The sequence below is a fragment of the Dromaius novaehollandiae genome, unplaced genomic scaffold, assembly GCF_036370855.1.
Source record: "Dromaius novaehollandiae isolate bDroNov1 unplaced genomic scaffold, bDroNov1.hap1 HAP1_SCAFFOLD_36, whole genome shotgun sequence".
NCBI classification, from domain to species: Eukaryota; Metazoa; Chordata; class Aves; order Casuariiformes; family Dromaiidae; genus Dromaius; species Dromaius novaehollandiae.
The window spans coordinates 2,382,552-2,408,185 of NW_026991446.1; the positions used below are offsets into that span (position 1 = coordinate 2,382,552).

Genomic DNA, 25,634 nt, shown 5'->3' on the forward strand with positions numbered 1-25,634 from the left:
CAAACCCAAACCAAAATAAATAGAGCCCAGGGGAAAAAACAAGTCTCCCTGGGGCACCTTCCCCCCTGGGAATCAAAGTGACGGGGACCCAAGCCCAGCCCCTGCGTCTCCGTCCCCTGGCTCCTACCTGCAAGGATTGTCATTGCTCGTGTGGCCCTTCAGGAACAGCTTTCCCCGGGTGCTGAGTGGGGAAGATGGCATCTCCTTGCCCACTGTGGCGCTGATCTGCTTCAGCAGCACCGGCAGCAGCTCCGGGAGCAGGCGCTGCACAGCCTCCGGGCTCTGCAGCGCTGACACCACCACAGAGATGGCCCGGGTCATCTGCAGAGAAATGCAACCAAAAGCCGCCTGTGAAAACAAGGCCTTTTCCCACCTGTGCCCTGCCCACCTCGGGGACCTTCACTGCCTGCAGTTTACTCCCCTGCAGCCTGGCAGCAGCAAATGCTCTCGGCTGCCAGCGCTGCCAAGGGCCCAGCACGGCACCAGCCCGGGGGGCTCAGGGAGGTTCGCAGCATGCACGGAGCTCCCTCAGGCTGAAGGGTGATTTGGGAAGTCAGGTACGAAGCCGGTGCACGTACCTTGAGAGGCTCCAGCGCAGCCTCCTCCTCGTCTGCCTCAGGCTTGGCAGAGCTGGTCCTGGGCTGGTCGCTTCCTGAGTTCTTCAGTTTTTCCATCAAGACCCACAGGAAGTGGTCCACAAAGAATTTCCCCCCCAGGACCCTCCACAGCTCCTCGGTGTCACTGCAAGGGAGCAGAAGTTCCCCCGTGAGCCCGTGGGCTCTGGTACCTGTGACGCCCTCGGCAGGGGCCAAACGCTCTCCTGGCCTCCAAGACGGCTCTTGCCGCGCTCAGGCTTTCTGCCCCCGGAGCAGCAGGACCGGCTTCTCCGCTGGCTCCTCCTCGCCCCGTCAGCGGTGGCTCCTGCCTGCCCGTGGGGCCGGGGCAGTGCACGTACCTGTCCATGGGCAGCTGCTTCTGCAGCAGGCTGTCGATGACGGCCCCGGGGTGGTAGAGGGTGAGCACGGACACCGCCTCCAAGAGGAAATGTCGGAGGGTGTCCTGCTGCATGGTCGGCATCCGGATGTAAATGATGCTCAGGATTTCTGGCACCTGAACGCAGACCACAAGAGCCGTCGTCTCCATCCTCTCTTTCTCCTCCCGCACGGCCCAGGCACCGCCACTCGGCCCATGAGCAATTCCTGCTCCCCGACCATTTCTCAGGACCCAGCCCTAAAGCCCGAAGGCTCTGCGCAGCTGTGGGGGGACGCTGGACCACCATGGGGACACATCTCTGCTGCCCACCGAGGGCGACACCGAGGAGCCACCCCGGGCTCCTCGGGCTGGGAGGGCTGAGCATCGTGCCCGAGAACCGGGGAGCAACTGGGCACTTTGGGTGCCTCAGCTCTAACTGCCTCCGTCGTGGGAGCCACCGGGGTTTGGCCCAGCCAGGGTCAGTGTCACCGGACGAAGAACAACCCCGGGATGAGGCGGCCGGCACTCGGATTCGACAGAGCCCTCAGCGCTGCGCACCAGGGGCGGCGCTTTGGCCCCTGGCACCTGCACGAGGTGCCCGGCAACAGCAGAGGCGGGAAGGCCCGAGCCCCCGGGAAAAGGCGTCTCTCACCTCCGTGAATAGCTGTCCCCCGCACGTCTCCAGGAAGGTGAGCAGCCACTCGCCCGCTGCCTGAGCACACGCAGACCTGGCCAACAGCATCCCGTCCAGGGCGGCAGAGAGGAAGTCCGTGGCCTGCGCTGGCGGGATGTGTTTGCAGACGATCTGGGGAGACATCAGAAACGGGAGAGACCACGTCACAGGTCTGCTCCGGCCCTTCACAAAGGAGAGGAAACTCGAGCGCGCGGTCAGCGGGGCAGTTCGCTAGGCCTGCAGGGTGCCAGGGCTTTACAGGGCAGCTGTGCAGGCAGGGCCTGCCGTGCTCTGTGCCGCTCGACAGCCGCTTGCTGCTCCCTAACCCCGGGCGCCCGTTGTGGCGGCTCTCCCAAAACGCAGCGGGGCCCCAGCAGCGAAGCAGGGAGCTGCACGGGAGCCCGGGCACCGGCTCCCCCCGCGCTGTGGGGCCAGGTACCTTTCTGAGTCTGGAGGAAGCCTGGAGCAGAGCCTCGGCGTCTGGGGCGCTCAGGCGCTGGCACAAAGGCTGCACCTCGTCCTCCTCGGCCCCCGTCTCCAGCGTCTTGCCTGCAGGGAGCACCAGGAGAAAAGGGCGGCGATGGCGACGGAGACCCACCTCTGGCCCAGGGGCCGAGAGAGGAAGGAAGAACGGAGCCCGGCCCCGCGCAGTCGTGGGGCGCGGGGGGCCGGCTGAGGCCGGGAGGGGGCTGCCCTCACCTTGTATGCGGAGGAGGTGGCCGAGGCAGGCCCCTGCCCGCTGGCGGGACGTGGCCAGCGAGTCGCAGGTGAAAGGCGCCAGCAGTCCCACCATGGAGCCAAAGAGCCCAAAAGAGGTTTCTCCCTGGGGAAACACAAGGCCGACGAGAGGGTCGCAGGCAGCCCTGGCGGCCGATCTCCCTCTCCCGGCTGTGCTGGCGCCCGAGCCGTGGCAGGGCATCGGGGCAGGCAGCGGTGCAGCCCCACAGCCCAGGAGACCCAAAACCCAGCGCCCGGCGTGGGGCAGAGTTCCCAGCTGGGCCCGCAGCCAGTGGGGAGGGGGGACATGGCACACGGCGGGTCCCTTCTCACCGTGAGCTCAAATCGCTCCTCGTAAGCACCCAGCAGCTGGGCGCAGGCCTGCAGGGCCCTCTCCCGCTCCCACTCCTTGGCCGAGGTGAGCCAGTACTCCAGCACCTGCGGAAGAGCACACCTGGCTCACAACAGTCCCCCTGGCCATCCCGGCCTGCCCACCGCCACCCCAAACGCCTCCCTCCCGCCCAGAGTCCCGCCGAGGAGCTGGCGCTTCAGCAGCTGGCAGCGCAGCCTCTTGCGTCCCCATCAGCCACTCATGGAGGACATCTGGCGCAGACGTGCCCCACGGACACCTCGCGCTGACCCTGCCGCCTCCACAGCCCAGCTCTCCCCACGCACCCGGCACTGGTGATGCCTTCCCCGTCCCCCCACGGACACTCACATGCAGCATCTCCGCGAGCCAGTCCGAGCTGAGGTCTTCCTCCAGCAGGGCCGTCACCAGCTCGCCGAGAGCCCCCATGGTCCGCGCGTGCAGACCCTGAGAGCGGGGAGAAGCACGGGCGTTGGGCCGCACTCGGAGACGCCCAGCTCGGCCGGAGGGGGCAGAGCGCAGCGCGTGCTGCTGGGGGATCCCCGGAGAGGCCGGCAGAGAAGGGCCGGCAGGTACCTGCACGTGCAGAGCGTCTGCCGCTGTCGCCCCCTCCTCTTCTGCCGGCTCCAGGGCAGGCAGGGGCATCACGCTCTGCACACACTGATCCAGGAGGTCGCGGTTTTCCTCCCGGCTCAGCGATGGCTTCAGTTTGCTGGCAGAGAAAGAGGGAAACACACACGAGTCTCACTACCACTGCCCAGAGCAGCGGCTCAGATGACACCCCCCCGCAGCCCCGGCGCAAAGACCCTACCTCAAGTGCCCCACGGCCACAAACGCTTCCTGGCGCACGGGGGACGCCAGGCGATCCCGGGGCTCCCCCTGCACGAAGCCCTGCAGGTCACAGAGACACGCGCACAGTGGGCAGCGGGCAGCCGCCGAGAGCCCTCCCGCCGGGACCAGGCTCAGGGCGCTCCAGAGGTTGCGCGCGGCCAAGGCAGAGCATCGCGCCTCGGGGCGACCGGCCTCGGGGCTCGGCCCCAACCTCCCCGGCGGCACCGTCCCGGCCCCGGCACTCACCAGCAGGGTGTCCAGCAGCTCCCGTTTGTGGCAGAGCTCCACGCCGCGGGAGCCCCCCGCCACCTGCACGGCCCGGCTGACCTCGGTGACGCTCCGGATCAGCGCCAGCTTGAGCTGCATGTCCTGCATCCCGGCACAGAGAAACACGGCGGCACCGGTGAGGAACTCCTCACAGCGCCGAGGGCTCAACGAGGAACACGGCGGGCAGTCCAGCCCCAGAGCACAGCGCACAAGGGTGACTGCGTCTGCCCAGAGCCTCGGCCCGGCACACGGGTTGCAGGAAGGAAACCTCCTCTCCCCTCCCGGGAAGAAGCTCCCCCCGCGAAGGCATGAGCTTTCCCGGCTACCTACCGCAAGGAGACCCCCGGCCCCCGGCCTGGGGAGCGGGAGGGCGAGTCCGGCACACCTGCAATGGGAAAGGGGTGCGGGAAGGGCAGCGAGCAAGGCCCCGGGGGGCAGGACTTACCTTGGTGGAGAAGGAGAAGCCCAGCACCTGGAAGGGGAAAGGCGGTGGAGTGAGAGGCAGTGAACCAAGGCGCACAGACACAGGACACGCAGCAACGGCCCCGGAGCGCGCAGACCCCGCAGGGCAGCAGGGACGAACCAGGGCTGCCGAGTCCCCCTCCGCCAGCGCAGGCGGGCCACAACCGCCCCTGGGGCGCTGGGGGGAGTCGGCGCTCGCAGGAGCTTCAGGGAAGACCCAGGTCTGTGTGGCCGGCCCTGCGCCCGTGCACCCACCTGGCAGCTGGCACGGTAGTGCTGCAGGATGCGCCCCACGACGTCGCTCTCCACGCGGGCCAGGAGCTGCTCCGGGGGGGCGCAGAGCGCGATCTGGCCGTAGGCCAGCACGAGGGCCATGTGCCTCCCCGCTCTCTTCCCCTGGTGGTATTCCTGCGCCGTGGGAGAAGCCGCGAGACGTCAGCCCGGCGCCTCCGTCGGGCCCCAGCTCCCGCTGCCTCCCGGCGAAGGAGCTGCCCCGCTTTCCACGCAGCAGCCACCCCTGGGCTGCTACTGGTTTACAAGTGAAAATAAAGCAGAGGAAAAAACGAGCCAAGACACCCGGCATCCTTTACCTTCAGGCGTTTGAAAGCCCCAGACACTGGTCTTTCCTCCATGGACGCCCCAAACTCCTGCACCACCTCCAAGGCAAGGTGGAAGTGGCTCTCGGCAGAGCCGGCCAAAACAGAAATCATTGCCTGCAACACAAGAGAAAGGGTGAGGCGGCCTCTGGCCGACACTCAGCCACGGCAAGCTCCGAGCGACACTCGCGATATCGTCCGACGGAAACAGCAGCGACAAGGAAATGAGAAGAGCCTGCAGCGCTCTGCTCGGAGAGATCACCGCTCCCCTGGAAATACCGAGGGGCTCCAGGGAAAGCAAGGGGAGAAGAGGAAACTCACCTGTCTCTCAGACGCCTCCAAGTAATTTGTCCTTGAGAGATACTTCTTCATTTCCCCGCGGACATAGGGGACATGCTGACACGCTGCCAGGGACACCCCGACAGCTTTATACAGGAAGGCCTGAAAGACAAGCGGCCGCCCCAGACGTGGTCACGCACAGCCTGGCGGCACAGAGCCGGGCTGCGACGCACCAGCCCGCACCAGGCACGGCTGAGCTGGCCGCGGCGCCCGGCCGTCCAGCTCGGCTCCCGCAGAAACGAGGCCTCGGCAGGGACCCACCTGCTTCCGGGACAGCCGGGGGTAGCTGCCCGTCTGCTGGCTGAGCTCAAAGCTCAGGCCCATGGTCCAGGCCTGGCTCTCGATCGTCTCCAGAGATGTCCTCAGGAACTAGGGGAAACACAAGTTGAGGCAAAGCCCCCGCAGAGCAGGTCACAATGTGCAACGACGGGACACGGCGCAACACGACATGACCCTCTGTGATCCACAGCTGTTTGCAAAACAAAATCCTCAGGGCCTTTGCAGGGGGTCTTTCCCGTGTTTCCTGTTTTCTGAACAAAACTGGCATTTCCCTGCTCAGGGCTCCCCTGCTCCTGGTTACCTTTCCACCCACACCTTCCCCCCCTTTCCCACCGGTAGTTGCTGCCCTCGCAGCAGTGCTGTACCTTAAGCAGGAGCTGCTCCCACTCGGCAGAGTCCAGGCAGCTCTCGCTTTGCCCTACAAAGCCGGAGCAAGAAAACCCTCCGTGTTACTTAGCGCCACAGAAGAGCCCGGGGGCTCCTTGGCACTCAAACACCCTCTGGCTCCCACGCCAGAAGGGGCCCAAGCCGCGAGGCTCAAGCCCTGATGCCAAACTCTTGGCCAGGCCCAGGACACCTGACGGACCCTGGGGACGGGGGACAGGGGCACGGACTCAGCTCAGCCACACACCCGCTGCTCCCAGTCCCCATCGCTCGACTGCAGCTCCCAGAGCAAACCAGGCCCTCACACGAGGGCTCGGACCACGCACACACGTTTGCACCTGGACACGTTTCACCCACCCCTAGGAGCACCGAGTCCAGCCCTCCCAAACACCCACCCAGCGAGGACGCCGGGGTGCTGCAACACCTGCTCCTGGCAGTGACGGGCAAGAAAGGCCCCGTCCCCCAGATAAACTGCTCCTGGGCGTCAGTGCTGCTCCCCGGAAGGGCAATGGCTGCAGAGCCGGCGCTGAGAAACCCAGGGCCAATTCCCCTCCCTCACGCCTGGACGCTGCCTTTTCCTGCCTCCCCTTCGGCCTCTCCAGCCGCCTCCTCCCCGACGGCACGTTACCTTCCAGGCACTGCAGCAGGAAGGGGATCTTCACGGCCCACACCATCCCCACGGCGCCGTGGATCTCTGCGGACAGGGCCTGCAGCAGCCGCAGGGCAGCGACGCCGCAGCCGCCGCCGGCGTGAGGAGCCGCCGCAACCACCTGGGAGAGGGCAGGCGAGACCTGGGCTCGGGGCGGCCGGAGGAGCCGCAGCTTCTCCCCGCAGGGAGGGCGGTTGCCCGGCCCCGGCCGAGCCGGGAGCTTCTCCCCGGTGCCGCCGGCTTCTCCCCCGTGCAGCAGCAGGGTCCCGCGGGGCCGGGGAGGCTCCGACTCGCTCTCGCATGCCTCTTCCTCCCCGCAGGCTGCCGGCCCCGGCCTGCGACGCAGCTCTGCCCCGACCTCTCCCGTCACCTCCAGCCCCCAAAAGCGCTTTCCCCAGGGCCACTACTCACCAGCAGGCGAGCCAGCAGGGCCTGCGGCCTCGGCAGCTTGGCTGTGAGGAGACAGAAAGGCCGGTGAGAGCAGCGCGACCCACCATACCCTGCCCTGGCCCTGGCACAGCCCGACACGGCACACGGCGAGAGTTTCGGCTTCCTACCTCGCTCCCGGGAGGCCACGACATCGGGCTCCTCCTCTCCGTCCTCGCCCCCTGCTCTCCCCCGGCTCTCGGCCAGCTCTCGCAGGCACCGGCAGAGCGGCACCAATGTGCCCGTGTACTGGGCTGGCACCACGTACTGCAGGAGCCGCGGCCACAGGAGCTGCAGGGAAGAACGAGGCCACTCAACACGTCGCGGCTCCCACCTCCGTGCCAGCTCGAGCTCGTTTTAGCTCTGAGATGGAAACGACGCTCTGCATTTCCACTCACCTTGTGCGCCTAAGGGGCTGCTCGGGGAGCACTTTGGGGAGAGTGGGGCAGGGAGGCAGCAGCAGGGCGCAGGACGACTTACTTTGGTCATCCCCCGGACGGAGACATCCAGAGAGCGCAGGATGTCCAAGCACAGGGCTTGAAGATCTGCTGCTTCCTGCGCTTCTGCTTGAGACAGCTTTCCCTGCGCCTGCAAGACACAGTTGGGACAACACCAGCATCAGCCCCTGTCCCTGAGATGGGAGGTGAAGCATGAACCACCCAGCGCTGCTGGGATGCTCCCCCGGGAGCCCCCATCTCCGGAGGCAGGAGAGAGCAGAAAGTCCCACAGGAGGGGCCAGATCCCAGGTGAAGGAAGCACTAAACAGGCTGCGACCAGGGAGACCCGCTGCTCCTTGGGGCGGTCGCCAGCGTCGTTAGTCGGGGTGTCGGGATTACGAGCTCCTCCAGGGACCAAGTGATGCCGCAGTGGCACCAAGCTGATGCAAGGAGGTTGCCCTGCGGCGGCGGGGCTGTACTCAGTGACAGCGCTGAAACGGCAGCACGCACGGCCCAGCGGAGTCACGGCCCAGGCAGCACCGCAGTCGGGTTTGTTACGTGCTGGTGGGAGGCCAAAGCACTCCCCCGGCCTCCTCCGAGATCCCCCCAGGAATGGCGGTGGGGACGCCGCTCAGCCCTCTGCACCGGGGACTGCAGCCCTGCTGGGGGGGCTCCCCATTTCCAGGACACCCCAGGCACACAGCAAAGCCGAAGCGTCACGCTCTGCCCTCACCAGTCTGCTGGAGGCCTGGCTGAACGTGGCGAAGACGTGGGCCACCAGATCCCAGGCCGAGCAGCTCTGGACGCTGCAGCTGAGCAGCTCCTTGGTGAAGCGCAGAACTGCCCTCGCCACCTGCCACGGAGCACATTGCAGTTACCCCCCTCTGCTCAAAAGCCCAGGGGCAGACGCCTTCGCACCCATGCAGCCCCTGTGCCCCGCGGGGAGACCATGGGGGTGCAGGAGGCCCCTCTGCTCCCACAGCCACTGCCACGCAGCAACATTTCCACGGGGAAACGCTCCTCTAGGCTCGACCCCCAACAGCAGCCCTGCCAGGGGCTGGCCAGGCTCTGCCCCGAGCAAAAGCTTTCTCTGCCGCCCACCGCGGTGCCGCCCCGCGCCAACCAGCTCACCTTCCTGCTGGGGTCTCCCAGCGCGCAGCGCACCGCCTGCACGAGCAGGGGCAGGCTCTGGCCTCTCTCTGCTGCTGGAAAAGATGGGGAGAGGCGGGCGCTCAGGCAGAGCCCTCGTTTCAGCAGGGAGCTGCCAAAGCTCCTAGCTCGCTCACACACGAGCAGCACAGAAAACCCAGGACAAGACTGTGACGGCCGAGGAAGCAGCAGAGTCCCCCAGTGACTCCGTTTACAGACACAAGCGGGTGACGGGACCGACTGTTTTAACAACACGGAGCACTGCAGAAATGCGATGGGTACAAGTAGCTCGTGCCCCTGCCCCATCACCGAGTGTTCAGCACCGTCACTGGTGCATCGCCGTTTACAGCTGCCCCATCACATCCTTGTCCCTGCAGCTGCGTAGCAGCTTGGCTGGGGAACACGCACTTTGCAGCTCATTTCAGGTGTTTGTGCATCACTTGCAGTCGTGCCTGCCCCCAGCCCAGCAGCCCAAACCCCCGGCCGGCCTCGCTGCGCCCCGCGGCACTGACCTGTGGGGCGCACCAGGGCTCTGAGCAGATCCAAGGACACCACGTGAGCGGCCTCGCTCCCACTCCCCAGCTGCGAGCGCAGAAAGGCCACCGTGTCCTCAGGGCAAACTCGGGCTGCGAGGGAAAAGTCGCGCTCTGCGTTAGCCAGAGGTTCAGGAGAGAGCAGCAAGGGCACAGCGGTGTCACGCGGAGTCTCCTCCCCTCACCCAGCAGCAGGACGCAGGAGGACAGCTCCGACCGGTGCTCCCCGCTGTGCTGCTTGCTCCCATCACTGAGCTGTGGGAACAAGGTGCGCTTTAGAGAGAAGAGCATCAGGTCCGGGGGGACTGAAAAGAAACTGCTCCCTCCACTCTCGTCTCCCCTGGGCCTTTGGCCACAACAGCCTCTAGACACCAGCATGGGAGGTGACCCCCAAATATCTGCACAGACCTGGCCTTAAGGTAGGTCCTGCTGCAAGGACGCTCTGCCCGGCCGTCCAGCAGGACCTTCCTGTCCCCGTGGGTCAGGTCTGCTGCACCCAGCGCAAGCGGTACGGGGTCAGGCTGCCCTTACCTGGTGGTGCACAGCGGTGCCGACGGCCTGGACCTCGTCCTGGGGGATGGGGATCTGCACTTCCCCCAAAATCTCCAGGAAATAACTCAGAGCCTGCAAGGGAACGGGGGCGGGAAGAAGAGCGGGACTGTCACCTAAAGCAACGTCTTAACCCCTCCCGCACGGGGTTTCTCGTGTGTCCTTCCCTCCCAGCAGCAGCCTTAGAGGGCCTCTCCTCTGCACAGAGCCCCTCTGATGATGCTTCCCCACACTTCGCACCCCTCACACCTCCCCTCCCCGCCAGACGGGGCTGGACAGTGCCCAGGTGTTAGAGCAGAGCCCCTTGCGTGCACGACACCCCAGGGACAGGGGTCGAGGCCTCCCTTCCCAAGGAGGTCGGCCCCGGGGATGCTCAGCTCCCTCTCGGCCCCACCTGGGCTGCTCTGGCGCTGCCCGAAAAGCCCAGCAGGCCTCAAGCCTCCCCTGCTCTCCCCCTTTCTTCTCAAGGGGTCCCAGCTCCTCCAGACACCCCACAGACCCCCAACATCTCGCAGCACACGCACAGACCCCACAGCCTCACCATGCCCCACATAACGCCTCACCTTGGTCACCTGGAAAGTGTCCTGGACCTGCTGATACTGGCCCAGGAGCCAGGGGAGCTGCTCCCACATGCGCTCGCGGTGCTCTTCCTCGCGCACAAGGAGGCCCATCATGGCAGCCATCGCCCCCAGGACGGCCTGCTTGGCCTGCAGGGAGGGCAGCGAGACGCTCTTCAGCGGGGCCCAACGTCCTTCCACCCCGACACGGTCTGCCCTCCCCACGGAGACACAGTGCCCTGCTCCCCTGGAGGAGAAGGCCTTGCTCCAGAGGAGAGGGCACGTCCCCACCCCGGCCCCCCCGGCCCTGCCCAAAGGCCCCCGGAGTCGCGGGGCCGGCACGGCAGCCCCTCTCACCTCCTCCTCCTCGCAGCCCAGCCAGCTCCCCACCACGTGGAGGAAGAGTGGGGAAACGCTGCTGCAGAACTGGGCCTGCCCCATGCGCGGGAAGCTGCATTGCTCCCAGGCGCCCAGGTAGGTGTTCACGGCCTTCGACCACTGCTCCAGGACTGCGGCGAGAGAAGGGCAGAAGGATCAGGGCAGAGCCTGCGGCGGGGACGAGGCCTTGCTCTGCCGCCCCAGCCTGCCCTCAGCCGCAGCCCCCCGCTCGCCGCGGCTCCATCCGAGACCGGGTCCGGCCCCAGGCACAAGCCGCGCGGTGCTCGGAAATGCCCTGATGGAAACGCTGCGCTGTTGCTCTCCTCCTCCCCATCACACCTCCTCCTCCTCCTCCTCCCAGCCGTGTTCCCCTCCTGCGCTTCTCGCTGCGTCCCTGCCCCAGCCGTCCCAAACACTCGCCCTCTCTCCCGAAACCCCCCAAAACCAGCCCGCCCTGCACGCAGCAGGCGGGAGGGAGCCGGGGCAGAGCTCAGAGCCCGGCAGGTCGCACCGGGAGCAAAGCGCAGCAGCAGAGGCGCCGAGGCTGCCCCGGCCCTGCCCCTGCCCGCGGGGCCGACACTCACCGCTGCAGACGGCGCGCAGGGTCCGGCTGCTCCCCACCTGGCTCAGCATCGTGCGCAGGGCGAAGAGCGTCATGCCCATGAAGGGGACGCACCGCAGGGCTGCAGAGAGGGCAGGGCAGAGGCACAGAGAGGCACGCCGTCACGGGGAGCCGGGGCAGCGCGCGGGGGAGCCCCGGGGCAGCACGGCGGGGGGAGCCCCCAGGCTGCCGGGCCCCTGGGGACACACCGGGGGGGCCAGGGGGGCGCCAGAGATGCCCCAGGGGCTGGGGCAGGCCCCGGCATGGGGACGGCTTGGTGGGACTCGATGGGGTGCTGGTGCCTGCCCCAAGTGGGGTGCGGGGCAGCCCTTCGGGGGGCCTGGGAGGGCGGCAGGGGCAAAGCCAGCCCCAGCAGCCAGCGAGGGGAACCGAAACCTTGCAGCCTCCGGTTCAGCATGGAACATTTTGGGGAGATGGGGGAAGATCCCTTCTCCCGGGTACCACAGACCACAGCCCCGAGCCGGAGGCCGAGGGGCCCTACCGTAGCTGCTGGCTAGCTTGCCCAAGGTGATGAACACGAGGTCCTCGGAGATCTCTCCCAGGGCCTTCAAGTGGCACTGCAGCTCGTACATGACGCTGTCGAAGTGGGAGCGGGCCAGAGCCACCAGGACGTCGCTGGCGGCCATCCGCACCTCCTCCGTCACACCCTGGCAAGAGCCATGAACCTCCCTCAGCAGGAGAAAGGCTGAAGGCGCCGGCAGCGACCTCCTGCCTCCAGCTCTCGGTTCCTGCCTTGGCCACCTCCCCGCAGAGCTCCAGGTATCGCCCCCCAAATCCACTGCAGTGATGAGTCCCCAAGGCCTTTGCCTCCAGGAAACACTTGCTGGTGCAGAAATCGTGGCCCTGCACGTCCCAGCTCCGCCACCAGCCCTGGGCGCAGGCGCCGCTGGCACAGGCAGCTGCTCCTGCTCTGCACTCCCTCTGCAGCGGGGCTGGATACGGCCTTTTCTATCGTGCAGCCGCATCCGCGGGGAAGGAGCTGTCACAGGGGGTCTGGGAACCTCTGACAGGGCTTAGTGCTAGACATGGGTCCTCAGAGCCCTCCTACGTTTTACCAAACCCGGCTCTAGCCAGGTGCCTCTGGCTGCCTTCAGAGAGGAGCAGCTCACCTGCGCCGCTCTCATGTCCCTCGAGGCCGCTGCAATCACTCTGGCCAGGACAGCACTCTGCACGCGGCCGTCATCGCCCTGCAGGACTCTCTCCAGCTCTCTGTAGGTGTCCGCTCTGTCACCCTGGGGACACAGCCCAGAAGGGAAGAGCTTGGCTTTGCTTTTCCTTATTGCCAGGGAGCCCCAGAGCTGGGGACACCGGCCCCGCCAGCAGCAGCGTTTGCAGCACGCGCGGGTCGCAGGAGGGCGGCGGCACCCTCGGGAAACCAGGGCCCTGCTGGGCACCTGCAAACCCACGCCCAGCACAGCGCGACGCCCCCGCCTCACCTCCTCGTCTTGCAGGCGGTTTGACAGAGAAGCCACTCGCTCAGCAAAGGTGGGGACGGCTGCAGGGACGGACTCTGCCGCCCTGCCTCCATCCTCCGGAACGGGAGGCCGGGACCAGCAACCTCCACAAGTGAAGAGACCTGCAAGGAGAGACCCAGAGGATTATCACCAGCTCTGCTGGCCTCAGCTGCCTGCGCTGTTTCGGGGCAAACGTCTCCTCAGCCTGCAGAGAAATCCTTTCCCTCAGCACTAACACTGCAGCCAGGGCTGTATCAGCAGGCGGGCAGCCAGCAGGGCAAAGGCAGGGACTCCTGCCCTCTGTGCAGCACTAGCGAGACCACCCCTGGATGCTGGTCCAGTCCAGGCTCCTCAGTAAAAGACAGATAAGCTACAATGCTGTGATATAGTGGAGTGAGTCCAGAAGAGAGTCATCAGGATGGCTGGGGACTGGAGCACATGAGAAGCGAGGGAAGGCTCAGAGAGCTGGCTTGGGTCAGCCTGGAGAAGGGGAAGGGAGAACAGTGTATTGCTGCCTGCAGCTACCTAATGGGGGACACAGAGAAGACGGAGCAAAACTCTTCTCAGAAATGTACCTTGACGGGATGAGAGGCAACAGGAACAAGTTGGAACATGAGAAATCCTGATTAACTATTAGAAACACTATTTCCCATGAAGGTTTGGGGCTGACCTGCTGGAAAGCAGCTCTGCAGAGAAGGCTTTCATGGCCCCGGTGGACAACAAGCTGACCACGAGCCAGCAACGTGCCCTTGTGGCCAAGAAGGCCCATGCTATCCAGGGCCTCATTAGGAAGAGCATTGCCAGCGGGTCAAGGGAGGGCATCCTCCCCCTACTCAGCCCTGGTGAGGCCACATCTGGAGGACTGGGTCCAGTTCTGGGCTCCCCAGGACAAGAGAGACATGGAGCTACTGGAGAGAGTCCAGCACAGGGCTACTAAGGTGAGGAAGGGACTGGAGCATCTCTCCTATGAGAAGAGACTGACAGAGCTGGGCCTGTCCAGCCTGGAGAAGAGAAGACTGAGCAGCGGATCTTATCCATGTGTATCAGTATCTGAAGGGAGGGTGCAAGGAAGATGGGGCCAGACTCTTCTCAGTGGCACCCAGGGACAGGACCAGAGGCAACAGGCACCAACTGAAACACAGGAAGCTCCGTCCGAACACGAGGAAAAAATTCTTTACTGCGAGGGTAACCAAGCACCGGAACAGGTTGCCCAGAGAGGTTATGGAGTCTCCATCCTTGGAGATATTCAAAAGCTGTCTGGACACAATCCTGGGCCAGGTGCTCTAGGTGAGGCTGCTTGAGCAGGGGCGTTGGACTAGATGATCTGCAGAGGTCCCTTCCAACCTCAACCAGTCTGTGATTCCGTGAAGGTGGTCAAACACCGGAAGAGGCACCCAGGGAGGCTGTGGGATCTCCATCCTCAGAGATGCTCACACCATGACCAGACAAGGCCCTGGGCAGCCTGCTCTCATGGGTCCTGCTTTGAGCCGCAGCTTAGACTCCAAAGCACAGAGGTCCCATCCCCCCTTGGTTATCCTGCGAGCATAACGCCCAGAGCCTGCTGGGTTTGGAACCAGGGGGCCTCTGCTACCAAAACAAGGTGGACGCCCTCAGAGCTACCAGGCCCGTCAGGCCTGACTCCTCATGAGGCAGCATCCAAGTCCCCTGCACTGCTGTGTGTCAGGGCAAAGCAGACCAACAGCTCTGCACAGTTTTCTCCATTTCCCATCTGTGTCACGGTCGGGGCCCATTAGCTCCTTGGGTGGAAAGCCCGTGAAACAAGAGCCTGGAGGGAGCTGCATGGGAGCAAGGAGGAGGCTTTCTGCTGAGGAGCTGGTGCAGTTGCAGGGTTCGGGGGAGCGCTCGCAGCATCAGAAATGGCCAGCCTTGCTCAGCGGTGCCGAGCACCAGGGGTTCGCGCTGGGGATCTCCTGCAGCCCTGGCCCAGCCCTGCCCCAGCCCCTCACCTCGGAGCGCCCGGAGTCTCCTCATGGCGCCGGGCCAGGGACAGCGCTGCTGCGCCAGCCCTGCCTAAGGACAGAGCGGGACCGCGGGGACCCGCTCCTGCGCGCCACCCTCACCTCCGCAGAGCTCTGCGGCCAATGAGGGCCTGCCCCGGACACGCCCGCCTACATCACAGAGGGCCCAGACCAATGAGGGCCTGCTTGGGGACACGCCCCTGCCCATCACAAAGGGCTGCTGGCCAATCAAGGCTTGCCCCAGCACACACCCATGCCCATCACAAAGGGCTGCCAGCCAATAAGGGCCCTGCCCCAGGGCCACCCCCATTCAGGGCAGGGGGCCAGAGAGGGCAGCAGGCAAAGGACCCCAACAGGCCCCCAACACTGCCCCCTTTCCCCTTCTCCCTCCATCACTCCCACACACTGCGTTTCCTCCAAGGGGGCTGGGCACTGACCTGGCCTCAGCAGCACCTCCCAGCCCCACAGCCAGAGGCGACTGCTCTCAAGGGGGCTGCTTCGCCCTTTTCTCTCCTCTGCCTCTTTGCCTGCCTGTCTCCAAAAAGGAGCCTGCTGCAGGCTTGTCACCTGGGTACACGCCTGTGTGTGTCATTCCCTCTGCTTCCTCCACCAAGGTTTGCACTCCCTCTCCAAGGAGCACAAAGCTGAACCCAGAACTGGAGACCTCACACCTGTGACAGTCATAAGAACAGGGGGTCAGGGGAAGGAGAGACAGCTCAGATCTCGAAGGAAAGCTCCTATCAGCTCATATTGTACAGGGAAACCTAAGTTCCCCTTTATTGGACAGGAGAAAATTTCAGCAGAAGACAGACCCTGCAGATCAGGAGTACTGAGGGTCTGGGCACATAGGCCCCCATGCCAACAGTCCATTTATTTAGCTGACTATAAAATCCCTGCTGGCATGGCCTGACTGGATCCAGGCCTAAGCTCTTACTCCACACTGACTGCAAAGTGTAGCTCCACTGCCACAGCCAGCCAAGAACATCAACACCTCTCCCAATGCAGCAGCACTGAGTCACTCTGGTGGAGGGCAAATAAAAGCTGGTGTCAGATGCTCTGCAACAGCATCCTAGTCTTCATTTACTGGGTGCATTTCTGCAGTCTGGGGGCTCTGCTGACAGAGAGAAAGGCAGCCCTCAAGTACGGCCAAGCAGCTCCCATCTTTCTGCAGAGGACAAGGGGTGTCTACCCTGAGAGCAGTTAGCCTTGTACTGGACAGGGAAAATACTGTCAAGGAAGTGATTTTGGTGAGAAAGGGTTACTCCTCACCAGCCACTTCACCTTGAAGGAAAAAAGGGGAAGTGCTGTCATGTAACCAAGGCTGCCTGGTAAAGCTGTGTGAGTTCTGCCTTGTGACAAGTCCTCTGCAAACTGAAGAGCACATCTGGTTAGCTTTATTGTTTGAGGTGGCATGTATTTTTTTTTTTTTGTTAGCAGTCATTGTCACAATGGTACACGACACACATTTACCTTTGCAACTCTTACAAAAGACAACCACCAGAAAGCAGCACCCATTTTTGCTTGCAGGGCCTGCTGCCCACTGGTCACCCAGGCCAGCCCCCAGCTTAGTGCTAAAGGATATTGCCCTGGGGCTGTCTAGAAGTAGCCACTTAGCACCACTTCTCTCAAACTTACTTAGCATGAGTAGCTCAATTAGGTGAAGCCTTAGGCTGCACTCAGAGAACATGAGGGACTTGCACCCAGCTCAGGAAAAGGGGCCCCAGGGCCAGCTCCAGCTGGAAAAATAGGGACATCACAGACAGTCTGTATCCCTGTGTCTCACACTCCAAAAGGGAGGATGCCACAACTCTGAAATAAGGCCTGTGCCTGGCATCAGGACCCTGAGAAACAAAGCCTCCTCTCCCTGCTGGGGCAGGGAGAATTGTTGGGGTCTGGAATTACCTCCTGCAGACCTTGAGACACAACAACAAGACCCAACAAGGAACAGGAGGACCCCAGACCTGAGTATCACTCTTGGTCCAAACTAGAGCCTGAAGGGTAGAGAACTTAGACTGTAAAGTTACAGTTGCCCAGGGCTTCCTTTGTTCAGGTCCCTCTCTGGAGGCACCCAGCTCAAGCTGTCATTTGCCCCTGTACCACTTAGGGTAACTCAGTTTGTGATCCCCCACATCTTAGGCTCTGCCTCAGGAAACCCAGGCTCAGAGACCTTCTTGAACAGTCTGGCCACCCAGGTGGGACCCTGGGTCACCACCAGCAGACCTTCCCATCCCCAAACATCCAACTGCCAGCAGCAGGTCAGGTCACCTGAGATCTCTGGAGCAGGCAGCACCCAATGGGTGAGTGCTAAAATGCCCTGAGCAGATTCAGAACAGTTGTTAGAGGGTGTTAGAGGCCCCTAGGAAGGGGTGTCAGGGTGGGTTCAAGTCCCTCCCTTGCTGCAGCTTTCTTAAAGGGTGTGCAGCCTGATGAGCAGAAGGCACACTAGGCAATGGGAAATGTACCTGGCATGCAGAAGGGGATGCCCTTAGCCAGGGTACAGGAAAACTGGAAAGAGACTGATGGTACAGTCAGCTTGCCAAAAAGGCACAGTTACATTATGGCAGGAAGAGTGGCCATTCACAACAGAAGATGGTAATCCAGCACAACACTGGCCACAGCAAGGGACTTCTGATGAGGAAACATGAGCTTTCCTGCAATACCATCTAGAAGAGAGGTTTCCAGCTCAAACTGATTACTGGTACATTTGGGATAACTGGGCATGGGCACAGGAGCATTTGAGCCAGAAGGGAGGGAGGAAGGGAACCCCACCAAAGGTGACACTCACAGTAGCAGATCCTAGTACCCCAGACCATGTTCCAGCAGTTTCTGCTCCACCTTCTATGCCTGACAAGCTACCTGTCCTTCCTTCCCCTGCTCCTCCTCCCTCTACTCTACCAGCTGCCAGACTCTGTCCTAGGATCTCCCATGTGCTGACTGATCCTGCCACTCTGCAGCCAGGGGGAATGGGAGGGGCCAACCCCCCTCCTCCTGTGCTGCAGCTACTTACTAAGCAGCCCTGGAGCCCCAGCCAGCTTGCCTGATGGGGGGAAGGCAGGGGGGGAATGCCAGGATTAAGAGAAGATGCCAAGCCATGTGCCCAGTTAGTTTCTGCTATATGCACCAGGTACAACCCAACCTGGAGTGATACCCAGATTCTTTTGAGGGAATTATTTTGACCAGATGAACAGGATAAGATAATGAACCAAGATGCAGAATCAGCACAGCAAGCCAGGGGAAACAGAACCCCCTGGCCAGCAAATGATCCCAAGTGGGACTATGATAATGCAGGAGACAGAGCCCTGTGTCAAAGAGGACTTGGACATTTAGTAGAAGCAATCAGAGCATGCAGAGAGTTAGGAGCAAATGGGACTAGAGTGCAAGAAGGTAGACAGCAATCAGATGGGCACCCCAGTGACTTCTGGGGGCAGCTGCAGCCAGCCCTGCTGAAATATGGGGAATGACCCCCACAAAACTTCAACAACGCACTCGCAGTTAGTGTAGCATAGATCAGGTGGCCCCTGATACACAACAGTATTTTAAAGAGCATATGCCAGGCTGGCAAGGGGAGACTTCACAAAACATTTCAAGGGTAGCAGTATTCATTTATGATGGGTGAGAAGAAAAACAGAAAGCTGAGCAAATAAAAGCAAGCAAGCAAATTCACTGGCTGCAGCTCTAGCAAGGAAATTGCAAATGAAAGAAAGGGGTCGAGGAGGAGGAAGACCAAGCCCGGGGTTCAGCCGAGGCCATGAAACAAAGGAAGGAGGATAGGGGGAAGGGAAGGGAGAGTGTTATTCTTGGGGGAATTTAGGACACTTACAGCTGGAATGTCCCCTTTGGCCTCGAGCTCTGACTAGAGAAGAGAACTACCCATGGCAAGAATTAGCTCAAGAAAATAACTGTCCACAATGACCAGAGGAAGGGAGCCCTGATGACCATGAGGGGGCAAGCAGGGTTGGGAATTTTTCTTATGTGGGGAATTCATTGAGACAAGAAGGGACATAGAGTTGGCAAAGCAGAAGGTCAAGAAGCTGAATTTTTAGAAGGTAAGAGATTATGTGGCTCCTGTAAGTTTTACCCCCAAAGGATCTAAAACTGAAGATAATGTTCTAACACAGTCACAGGAGGAGGGGGAAAGAATTTAAGCAAGCCCCTGTTTTTAGGGAACAAAATAGGAAGCAATAGGAAAGAAAAGCATATGGGGGAGATTCATATTAGCAGCAGACTCTCCAGCATGATTGCTAGGAAGAGATCTTTTGCAAAACCTAGGCATGGAATTACACTTATCCCCTGAAGGAAGGGATCTAATAATTATGGGAATGAGTGTAATCACTGAAAGCCCCAGCCCCAGAGTAAAAATACCAGAATTGCTAAAACCTGTACCAACAAAGCTGTGGAGGAAAACTGGTACTGACATTGGATTGTTAGTCTCAGCTCAACCCACAGTTATAAAAACCAAGGGAGGAACCCCTCCAGCTGTGAAACAGTATCCAATTCTCCAAGAAGCCAAGAAAAGCATACAAAAGCAAATAGGCCCATATTTAGCCCAGGGGGTTCTGAAACTGTGTGTTTCACCACAGAATACTCCCATCCTCCCTGTAAAAGAGAGCAAACCAGATGAAGATGGGGATCCTGAAAACCACTTTGTACAGGATTTGCAGGCTATCAGTCAACACATGGTGACTCCTCACCCAGGGGTACCTGATCCTTCCACTCTACTTTTACAAACACCACACAGGCAAAATGTTTTTCTGCCATTGATTTAAGCACCCCTTTCTTTAATATCCCACTTGGTGAAAGCAGCCAACCCTTATTTGCTTTTACAGGGAAAAAGCAACAATTAACATGGACACCTCCCATGAGGTTTCACAGGGTCTCCCACCCTTTTTTCACAAATACTGGGGAAGGATGTAAAGGATACCAAATATCTGGGGGGGGATCAGGTCCAGTTCACTATGTAGATGACTTGCTGATGGCAAGTAGAGAGGAAGGTACCTGTCTAATAGACTCTGCACATCTATGTATGGCTTCAGCAGAAAACCATCACCAGGCATCTCCATCTAGTCTCCAGCTGTGTCAAAAGGAGGTATAATACTTGGGGCTCACTCTGAAGTAAGGGCAATGACTACTAGACCCAGAAAGAGGAGATGCTGTAAGAAAACTCCCCCATCCAGGAACAAAGAAACAGTTGCAAGGATTCCTTGGAGCTGGGGGATTTTGCACATCATGGATCCCTGGGTTGGGAGAATTAACAAAACCCCTGGCAGAGGCAACCCAGAATGAAGAAGCAGAACCCATTGCACAGGGCCCCAAAAGAGAGCAAGCTTTCAGCACTATAAAAGGAGCTTTGGCATCTGCGCCTGCTCCCAGACTCCCAGATTAGACAAAGCCCTTTGATTTGTACATACATGGACCTAAGGGGATTGCCAGCAGAGTAATAATGCAAGAATTAGGACCCCACCAGAGACTGGTAGCATGTTATTCTGCTGAGCTAGATTCAGTTGCAGCAGGGGCACCAGCCTGTATCAGATCTGTGGTGGCAGCAATAGTGGAGAGAAGCCACCTTCTCATTCTGGGACACCCTGTAAACAGTTTGTCCCACACAAAGTGGAGATACTGCTAAAACAATATGCAACCCAAGCAGTATCACAACAGGCACAGAGATATGCACTGATCCTCCTCCTGGCAGATCATGTAGTCTTAAAAAGAGGCAATGCCTTGAATGCAGCAACCCTAATATTTCTCTCCATCGTTGGGCAGAGGTATCACCAACGTGAGCAGGTAATGCACGCATCAAGTAAGACAACAACCCATTTAACTGATGTTCCTTTGCAAAACCCGGATCTAGTCCTGTTTGTAGATGGCTCATCCTACTAGCTGCACAGACAGCGACAAACTGGGTATGTTGTAGTCAGCCAGGAACAAGTGATAGAGGCTGAACTGCTTCCCACACAAATGAGTGCACAAGGAGCAGAACTAGTAGCAGGCAGCTACTTGACACAGGCAGCACACCTGGCAAAAGGAAAGCAAGTCAACATCCACACCAGCTCTCAATATGCCTTTGGGATATGTCATGCAACTGGGATGTTATGGAAAGAACAAGGACTTTTCACATAGTCAGGAAAGAAAGTGGCTAATGGAGAAGAAACACACAATCCACTGGTATCAGTCCAGCTGCCTGAAGAAATTGCTGTGATGCACTGCCCAGCCCATACTAAGGACACTACAGAAATTAGGAAAGGAAATGCTTTAGCCGACACCACTACAAAGGCTGCAGCCCAACAACCTTTGAGAGACTGTGTGGTTGCAGCTCCAATCAGGACCCAGAGTGAATGGCTGAATTTAATACACCCCAAAACCATGCATGAAAAGGACTGCTCAGGAGCAGAGAAGAAACAATGGGAAAAGCAGGAAGCAAAACAAAATGACAATGGAATATGGACACTTGGGGGAAAACATTCTACCCATGCCAAAAAAAAAGTAATCACTGTAGCTAGGTGGTTTAACACTAAAGCTCATGGGGGAGCCCAGGCAGTAGCTAACCAGACACAGAAAGGATGGGCCAAACCAGGAATTTATGCAGCTGCAGAAAGAATAACTGATAGCTGCCCAACCTGCCAAAAGGTCTCCAGCAGCAAACCAAGCCCAGTTAGGGGGACCATGGGCCTCCTTCCCTTCTCAAAGGCTACAACCAGACCTTGCGGATATGCCATCTGCCAATGGGTACAAACACTTGTCAGTGATAGGAGACCAGTCATCAGGCTGGGGAGAGGACTTCCCAACAGGAAAGGCCAACACAGAAGGGGTGGTAAAAACCTAACTAAAAGAAATCCTACCCAGATATGGGGTTCCAGAAGCAATGGAGTCACACAGGGCTACCCATTTCACAGCAAACATAATCAAGCAACTATACACATCACTAGGAAGAGAGAGAAACCTGCATACCCCTTATCACCCACAGTCTGCAGGACAGGCAGGAAGAATCAACAGAACATTAAAGGAAAAAATAGCAGGAATATGCACACACACACACACAGCTCTAAAATGGCCAGAGACATTGAACTTAGCTCTATGGGATGTTTGAAATGCCCCATGACAACCCACAGGACTAACACCAGCAGAAATTCTCCTTGGGAGACATTTAGCCATACCAGGGCCTTACACCCCTGCTAAGACCAGCCTGTTAGAGATGAACAAGTGACACAATATGTACTAGCTTTACAGGAGCAGCTTAAGGCTTCACAAAATCAGGCTCCATGGTTTCAGCCAGTACCATCTGACATTCAGGCACATGACAGACAGCCTGGGGATGAAGCTTTAGGTAAAACATTTCTACAAAAATCCAAGTCAGAACCTAAGTGGGACAGGCCATATACTGCCATGCTGTGTTCTTACTTGGCTGTTCAAGTTGAACTGTACTTGCATACACTGGAAAGAGACGGGCATGTATGAGAACCCTTGGCAGTCTTATATTCATAGACACCATTGCTGCAAATACAAGTAGTGACTCAAATATTTGTGTTCATAACTGGACCAAAATTATGGGATGCAACTTCAGTCATTCAGCTCCTGTTAGATCTTATCAGTTGTTACCATCTAATTATACATTGACTCAGAATTTACTACCTACCCCCACTGGAATACATCTTACACTGGTGAAAAAGCTACTACAACATGATGACCTGCATCAACTGCTAGAAGGCATCCAAAACAATGGACAAGAACTCTAATCGCCACTCATCAGGATACAGAAGAGATACACCATGTCTTAGAAAGGAAGATAAGGAAGGATGGAGACCATCGTGGGTGGGAAACACTCCTAGGATGGTCACCAACCACAACAGGGATTTATGATCACCTGCTGCACCCAGTAGTAGTTAAGTTCAGCTGCGTCATGCCTATCACTTACAACCATATTATACATGAAATTATGGAAAGTGACAGTCTGCCTCAGAAGACTGAGGACTGTTTCAAGTGTTAGCAGGGATGCTTAATGAAAACAAAGGGAGGACTGCTAAAGAACATTGAACTGAAACTGTCTAGAGGTAGCTGCCCAGCACAACTTTTATAAACACTTGGCATGAGTAGTTCAATTGGGTGAAGCCTTAGGCCACACTCAGAGAACATGAGGGACTTGCATCCAGCTCAGGAAAAGAGGCCCCAGGGCCAGCTCCAGCTGGAAAAATAAGGACATCACAAGCAGTCTGTATCCCTGTGTCTCACACTCCAGAAGGGAGGATGTCACAACTCTGAAATAAGGCCTGTGCCAGGCATCAGGACCCTGAGAAACAAAGCCTCCTCTCCCTGCTGGGGCAGGGAGAATTGTGGTCTGCAACCACCTCCTCCTCCTCAGGACCTTGAGAGACAGAGGGACCCAACAAGGGACAAAGGCACATCCCTCAGCAGAAACCACACCAGTAAAGATAAGGAAAGAAACAGCCTGCCCAGGGACAACAATGAGACCCAATAAGGAACAGGAGACCCCAGACCTGAATATTACTAGTGGTCCCAACTACCACATGAGGGGTGGAGACCTTGGATTCAAAGGCTACAATTGCCCAGGGATTCCTTTCTTTAGGGTCCCCTTCCAGAGGCACCCAGCTCCAGCTGCAATTACTGCACACATGCCATTAAAATTCATTTAATTCACTTGGATTTGGCTCCACACTTCCCAGCAAGAACCTAGGGTCAGACCCTGCTGTGGTGGGCAGCAAACCTAACCTTCCCTAACACTGTTGGAGCAACACCAACTGCTGGTCTGAGCCTGTTTGGGAAGCCCCATGCTCAAGGGTTAGTGTCATGCCTGACAATTTCTCTGCTTATTACCCAAGGGCTTTACCTTGTACATGATTTTAAGACACAGTTCATCAGTACTAAAGGATTTAAATAGGGCCTTGCCTGCCAATACTCCCCCCTCCCAAGAGGGCTACTCATTCTCAGCAGCTCTGGAAATAATTCATCCCTTCTCAAACCACCCAAACTGCCCTTGCTCTCCTTTTGAGCCTGTGTTCCAGCTGTCACCAGAAGGGCAACACTCTTAACCCCCTGCTCCTCCCACAAGTCCCTCCTGGCCCCACTACATTCAGGAGAGATTTGGACTGTGCTCACAAGAGCTCACAAAGCAGTAATGTTGAAACACACTGTCCTAAGCTCAGGAGTCTCCTGGGGGGCTGGTAGGGGCTAGTTTTACACACCACTCAGTTCCTGCACACACCCTATAGTAGACAGGCAGTTGGGGAATCTCCTTGACAGATAAAATAGTTTTAGGCAGTCTCTGAAGCAGTCCTATTTGACTTCCGTCATGTCTAAGAAGTCAAAGCAACATGAGGCAGACAACATACCAACTACATTTTTCAGCTTTTGATGGCAGCCTTCAGATGCCAGCTGTCTGCCTTGCAAGCAGACCTCACCTTCTGAGGTTCATGAGCTCGAGCACTCTAAGACCTGCAGGGGAAAAGCAGAGTCAGTCCAATTGTACCCCGTGATTAGCTACAGGACTTGGCATGTCACATACTGAAACACAGGGGCAATCACTACACTGTGGTACCTCCAAGCAAAGCTTATTCAAGCCCATTGGGGTGATCAACACCCATGTCAATGGACTAGGCAGAGACTGGAAACTCAAAGCATGCAGCAACTCACCTCACTGGATGGCTCCTCTGGCAAGCCACTAACATCTCAGGCCCATCAAGCTTCACAACTTGACATGAGAAAGACTAAAAAGGGCTCTCCAAAGAGCACGGGGCCCAGGAAAAAAAGCCCCCAACAAGCAATGCCTGTGCCATGACAGCATGTCTGGCAGGAAGACAGGGGACTGCTGCCTGCTGAAAGGAGCCCCCAGGCACTGTCACCTGCTGCTCCCCCTCAGCACATCACACATCCAAATGCAAAAGCTGCACGAGCTCCTTCCAGAGCCAGCTGCTTTCCCAACTGCCCTACCAGGGCTTGTTGCCCCATTCAGCTGCTGGGCACATTGAGGGACCTTTGTTTGTGTTTTGCAGTGTGGGTGTGTTTTGGGGGCTGGGTCTCTAGGGTGGTGCTTATGCTTTGTCTGTTTTATTCTGTGTAAAGCTCTCTGTGAGGTGATTCTTAAATTTGTTGTTGTGGTGCCCTGGCATTGTAGGGCTGTAGGTGTGCAAAGGCTGACTCTGTGTCTGTGTGTGTTCAGATGACCCAGACTTCTGATCTCCTCTTCATTTCTGGAGTCCTGCTGTGTTTCCTGTTCCTTAGGAGGTAAGTATGTAACTAGGGTTGAGTGCTCCTTGCTAGGAGTTACTCTATTATTTCAGGGAATAATACTTCTGATCTCCTGAGGAGTCCTTATTGGAAAGCTGTGCTCTTCAGCTTCTGGCAGTATGATTCTCAGGCTGTTCTTCTTAAATGGGAAGAGTGTCCCACCAGGAAAAGTTTAAAAACTCGCAGTCTCATTTCTTGGAAAGCAAAAAGTGCTAAGCCAAAAAAGCTGGTCAGATGTAGAATCTCTGCAGCTGAAAGGGCTTGAATTCATCTTTCATGCAGTTTGTTTATTGCATCTCCTTATCTTGCAGGAAAGGCTAGTATATGGGGGTTGGGGGGAAGAAGGTGGGGAGGCTGTGAAAGATGCTTAAATGACCAGGTCAGAAGGGAGTTCTTCAAAAGCATTGTTTTCTGACCACAAAAACCAGTTCCTTTGACAGAATTGGGTCAGAGTCATTTCTTGACTATGCCTGTGCCTTCTGAGATGGAGGTGAGATAGTTTTTTTTTTCCAAATGTCCTAGTACTTAAGGCAGGTCTTCTCAAAAAAGCTTCATGCTTCAAGCTTAAATTAAGCAGCGTTCTTGTAATCAAGCCTAGCAAAGAAGAATGAGAGACAAAACACAGTGTTTAAAGAACTCCCAAGTTTGGTCAGATAGCTTCACAGCCATGTTTGGCAGATGCTTGGCAGTGCTATGTTTTGAGGAGAAATGAGTGTCTCTTCTTTTTCCAGCTCCCTTTGGATGCTCTTGTTTCTCTCTGGAGCTCTCCAAAGGCATG

At 58.5% G+C, this 25,634-nt stretch overlaps 2 protein-coding genes and 1 long non-coding RNA gene across 3 annotated transcripts; all 3 read right to left on the reverse strand.

Annotated features, from left to right (window-relative positions):
* Positions 1-1,708: 1,708 nt before the first annotated feature.
* Positions 1,709-2,440, reverse strand: LOC135326561 (maestro heat-like repeat-containing protein family member 2B; the record flags this gene model as incomplete). Its single annotated transcript, XM_064504376.1, has 3 exons — positions 2,345-2,440; positions 2,085-2,194; positions 1,709-1,777 (listed from the first exon to the last, which is right to left on the reverse strand). Coding segments are annotated over exons 1-3 (273 nt in total), but the record flags the coding sequence as incomplete, so codon positions are not given.
* A 292-nt stretch (positions 2,441-2,732) lies between these two features.
* LOC135326580 (uncharacterized) lies at positions 2,733-3,334 on the reverse strand. Its single transcript, XR_010386905.1, has 3 exons — positions 3,306-3,334; positions 3,081-3,176; positions 2,733-2,800 (listed from the first exon to the last, which is right to left on the reverse strand). It is a non-coding gene; the product is annotated as an uncharacterized LOC135326580 (long non-coding RNA).
* A 3,568-nt stretch (positions 3,335-6,902) lies between these two features.
* LOC135326562 (maestro heat-like repeat-containing protein family member 2B) lies at positions 6,903-14,633 on the reverse strand. The gene is made up of 14 exons (XM_064504377.1): positions 14,609-14,633; positions 12,624-12,763; positions 12,297-12,485; positions 11,669-11,834; positions 11,150-11,248; positions 10,545-10,696; positions 10,194-10,337; positions 9,613-9,705; positions 9,267-9,336; positions 9,074-9,174; positions 8,133-8,252; positions 7,443-7,550; positions 7,094-7,253; positions 6,903-6,988 (listed from the first exon to the last, which is right to left on the reverse strand). Exons 1-14 carry the CDS (start codon positions 14,631-14,633, stop codon positions 6,903-6,905), a joined length of 1,653 nt encoding a protein of 550 aa, XP_064360447.1.
* Positions 14,634-25,634: the final 11,001 nt, after the last annotated feature.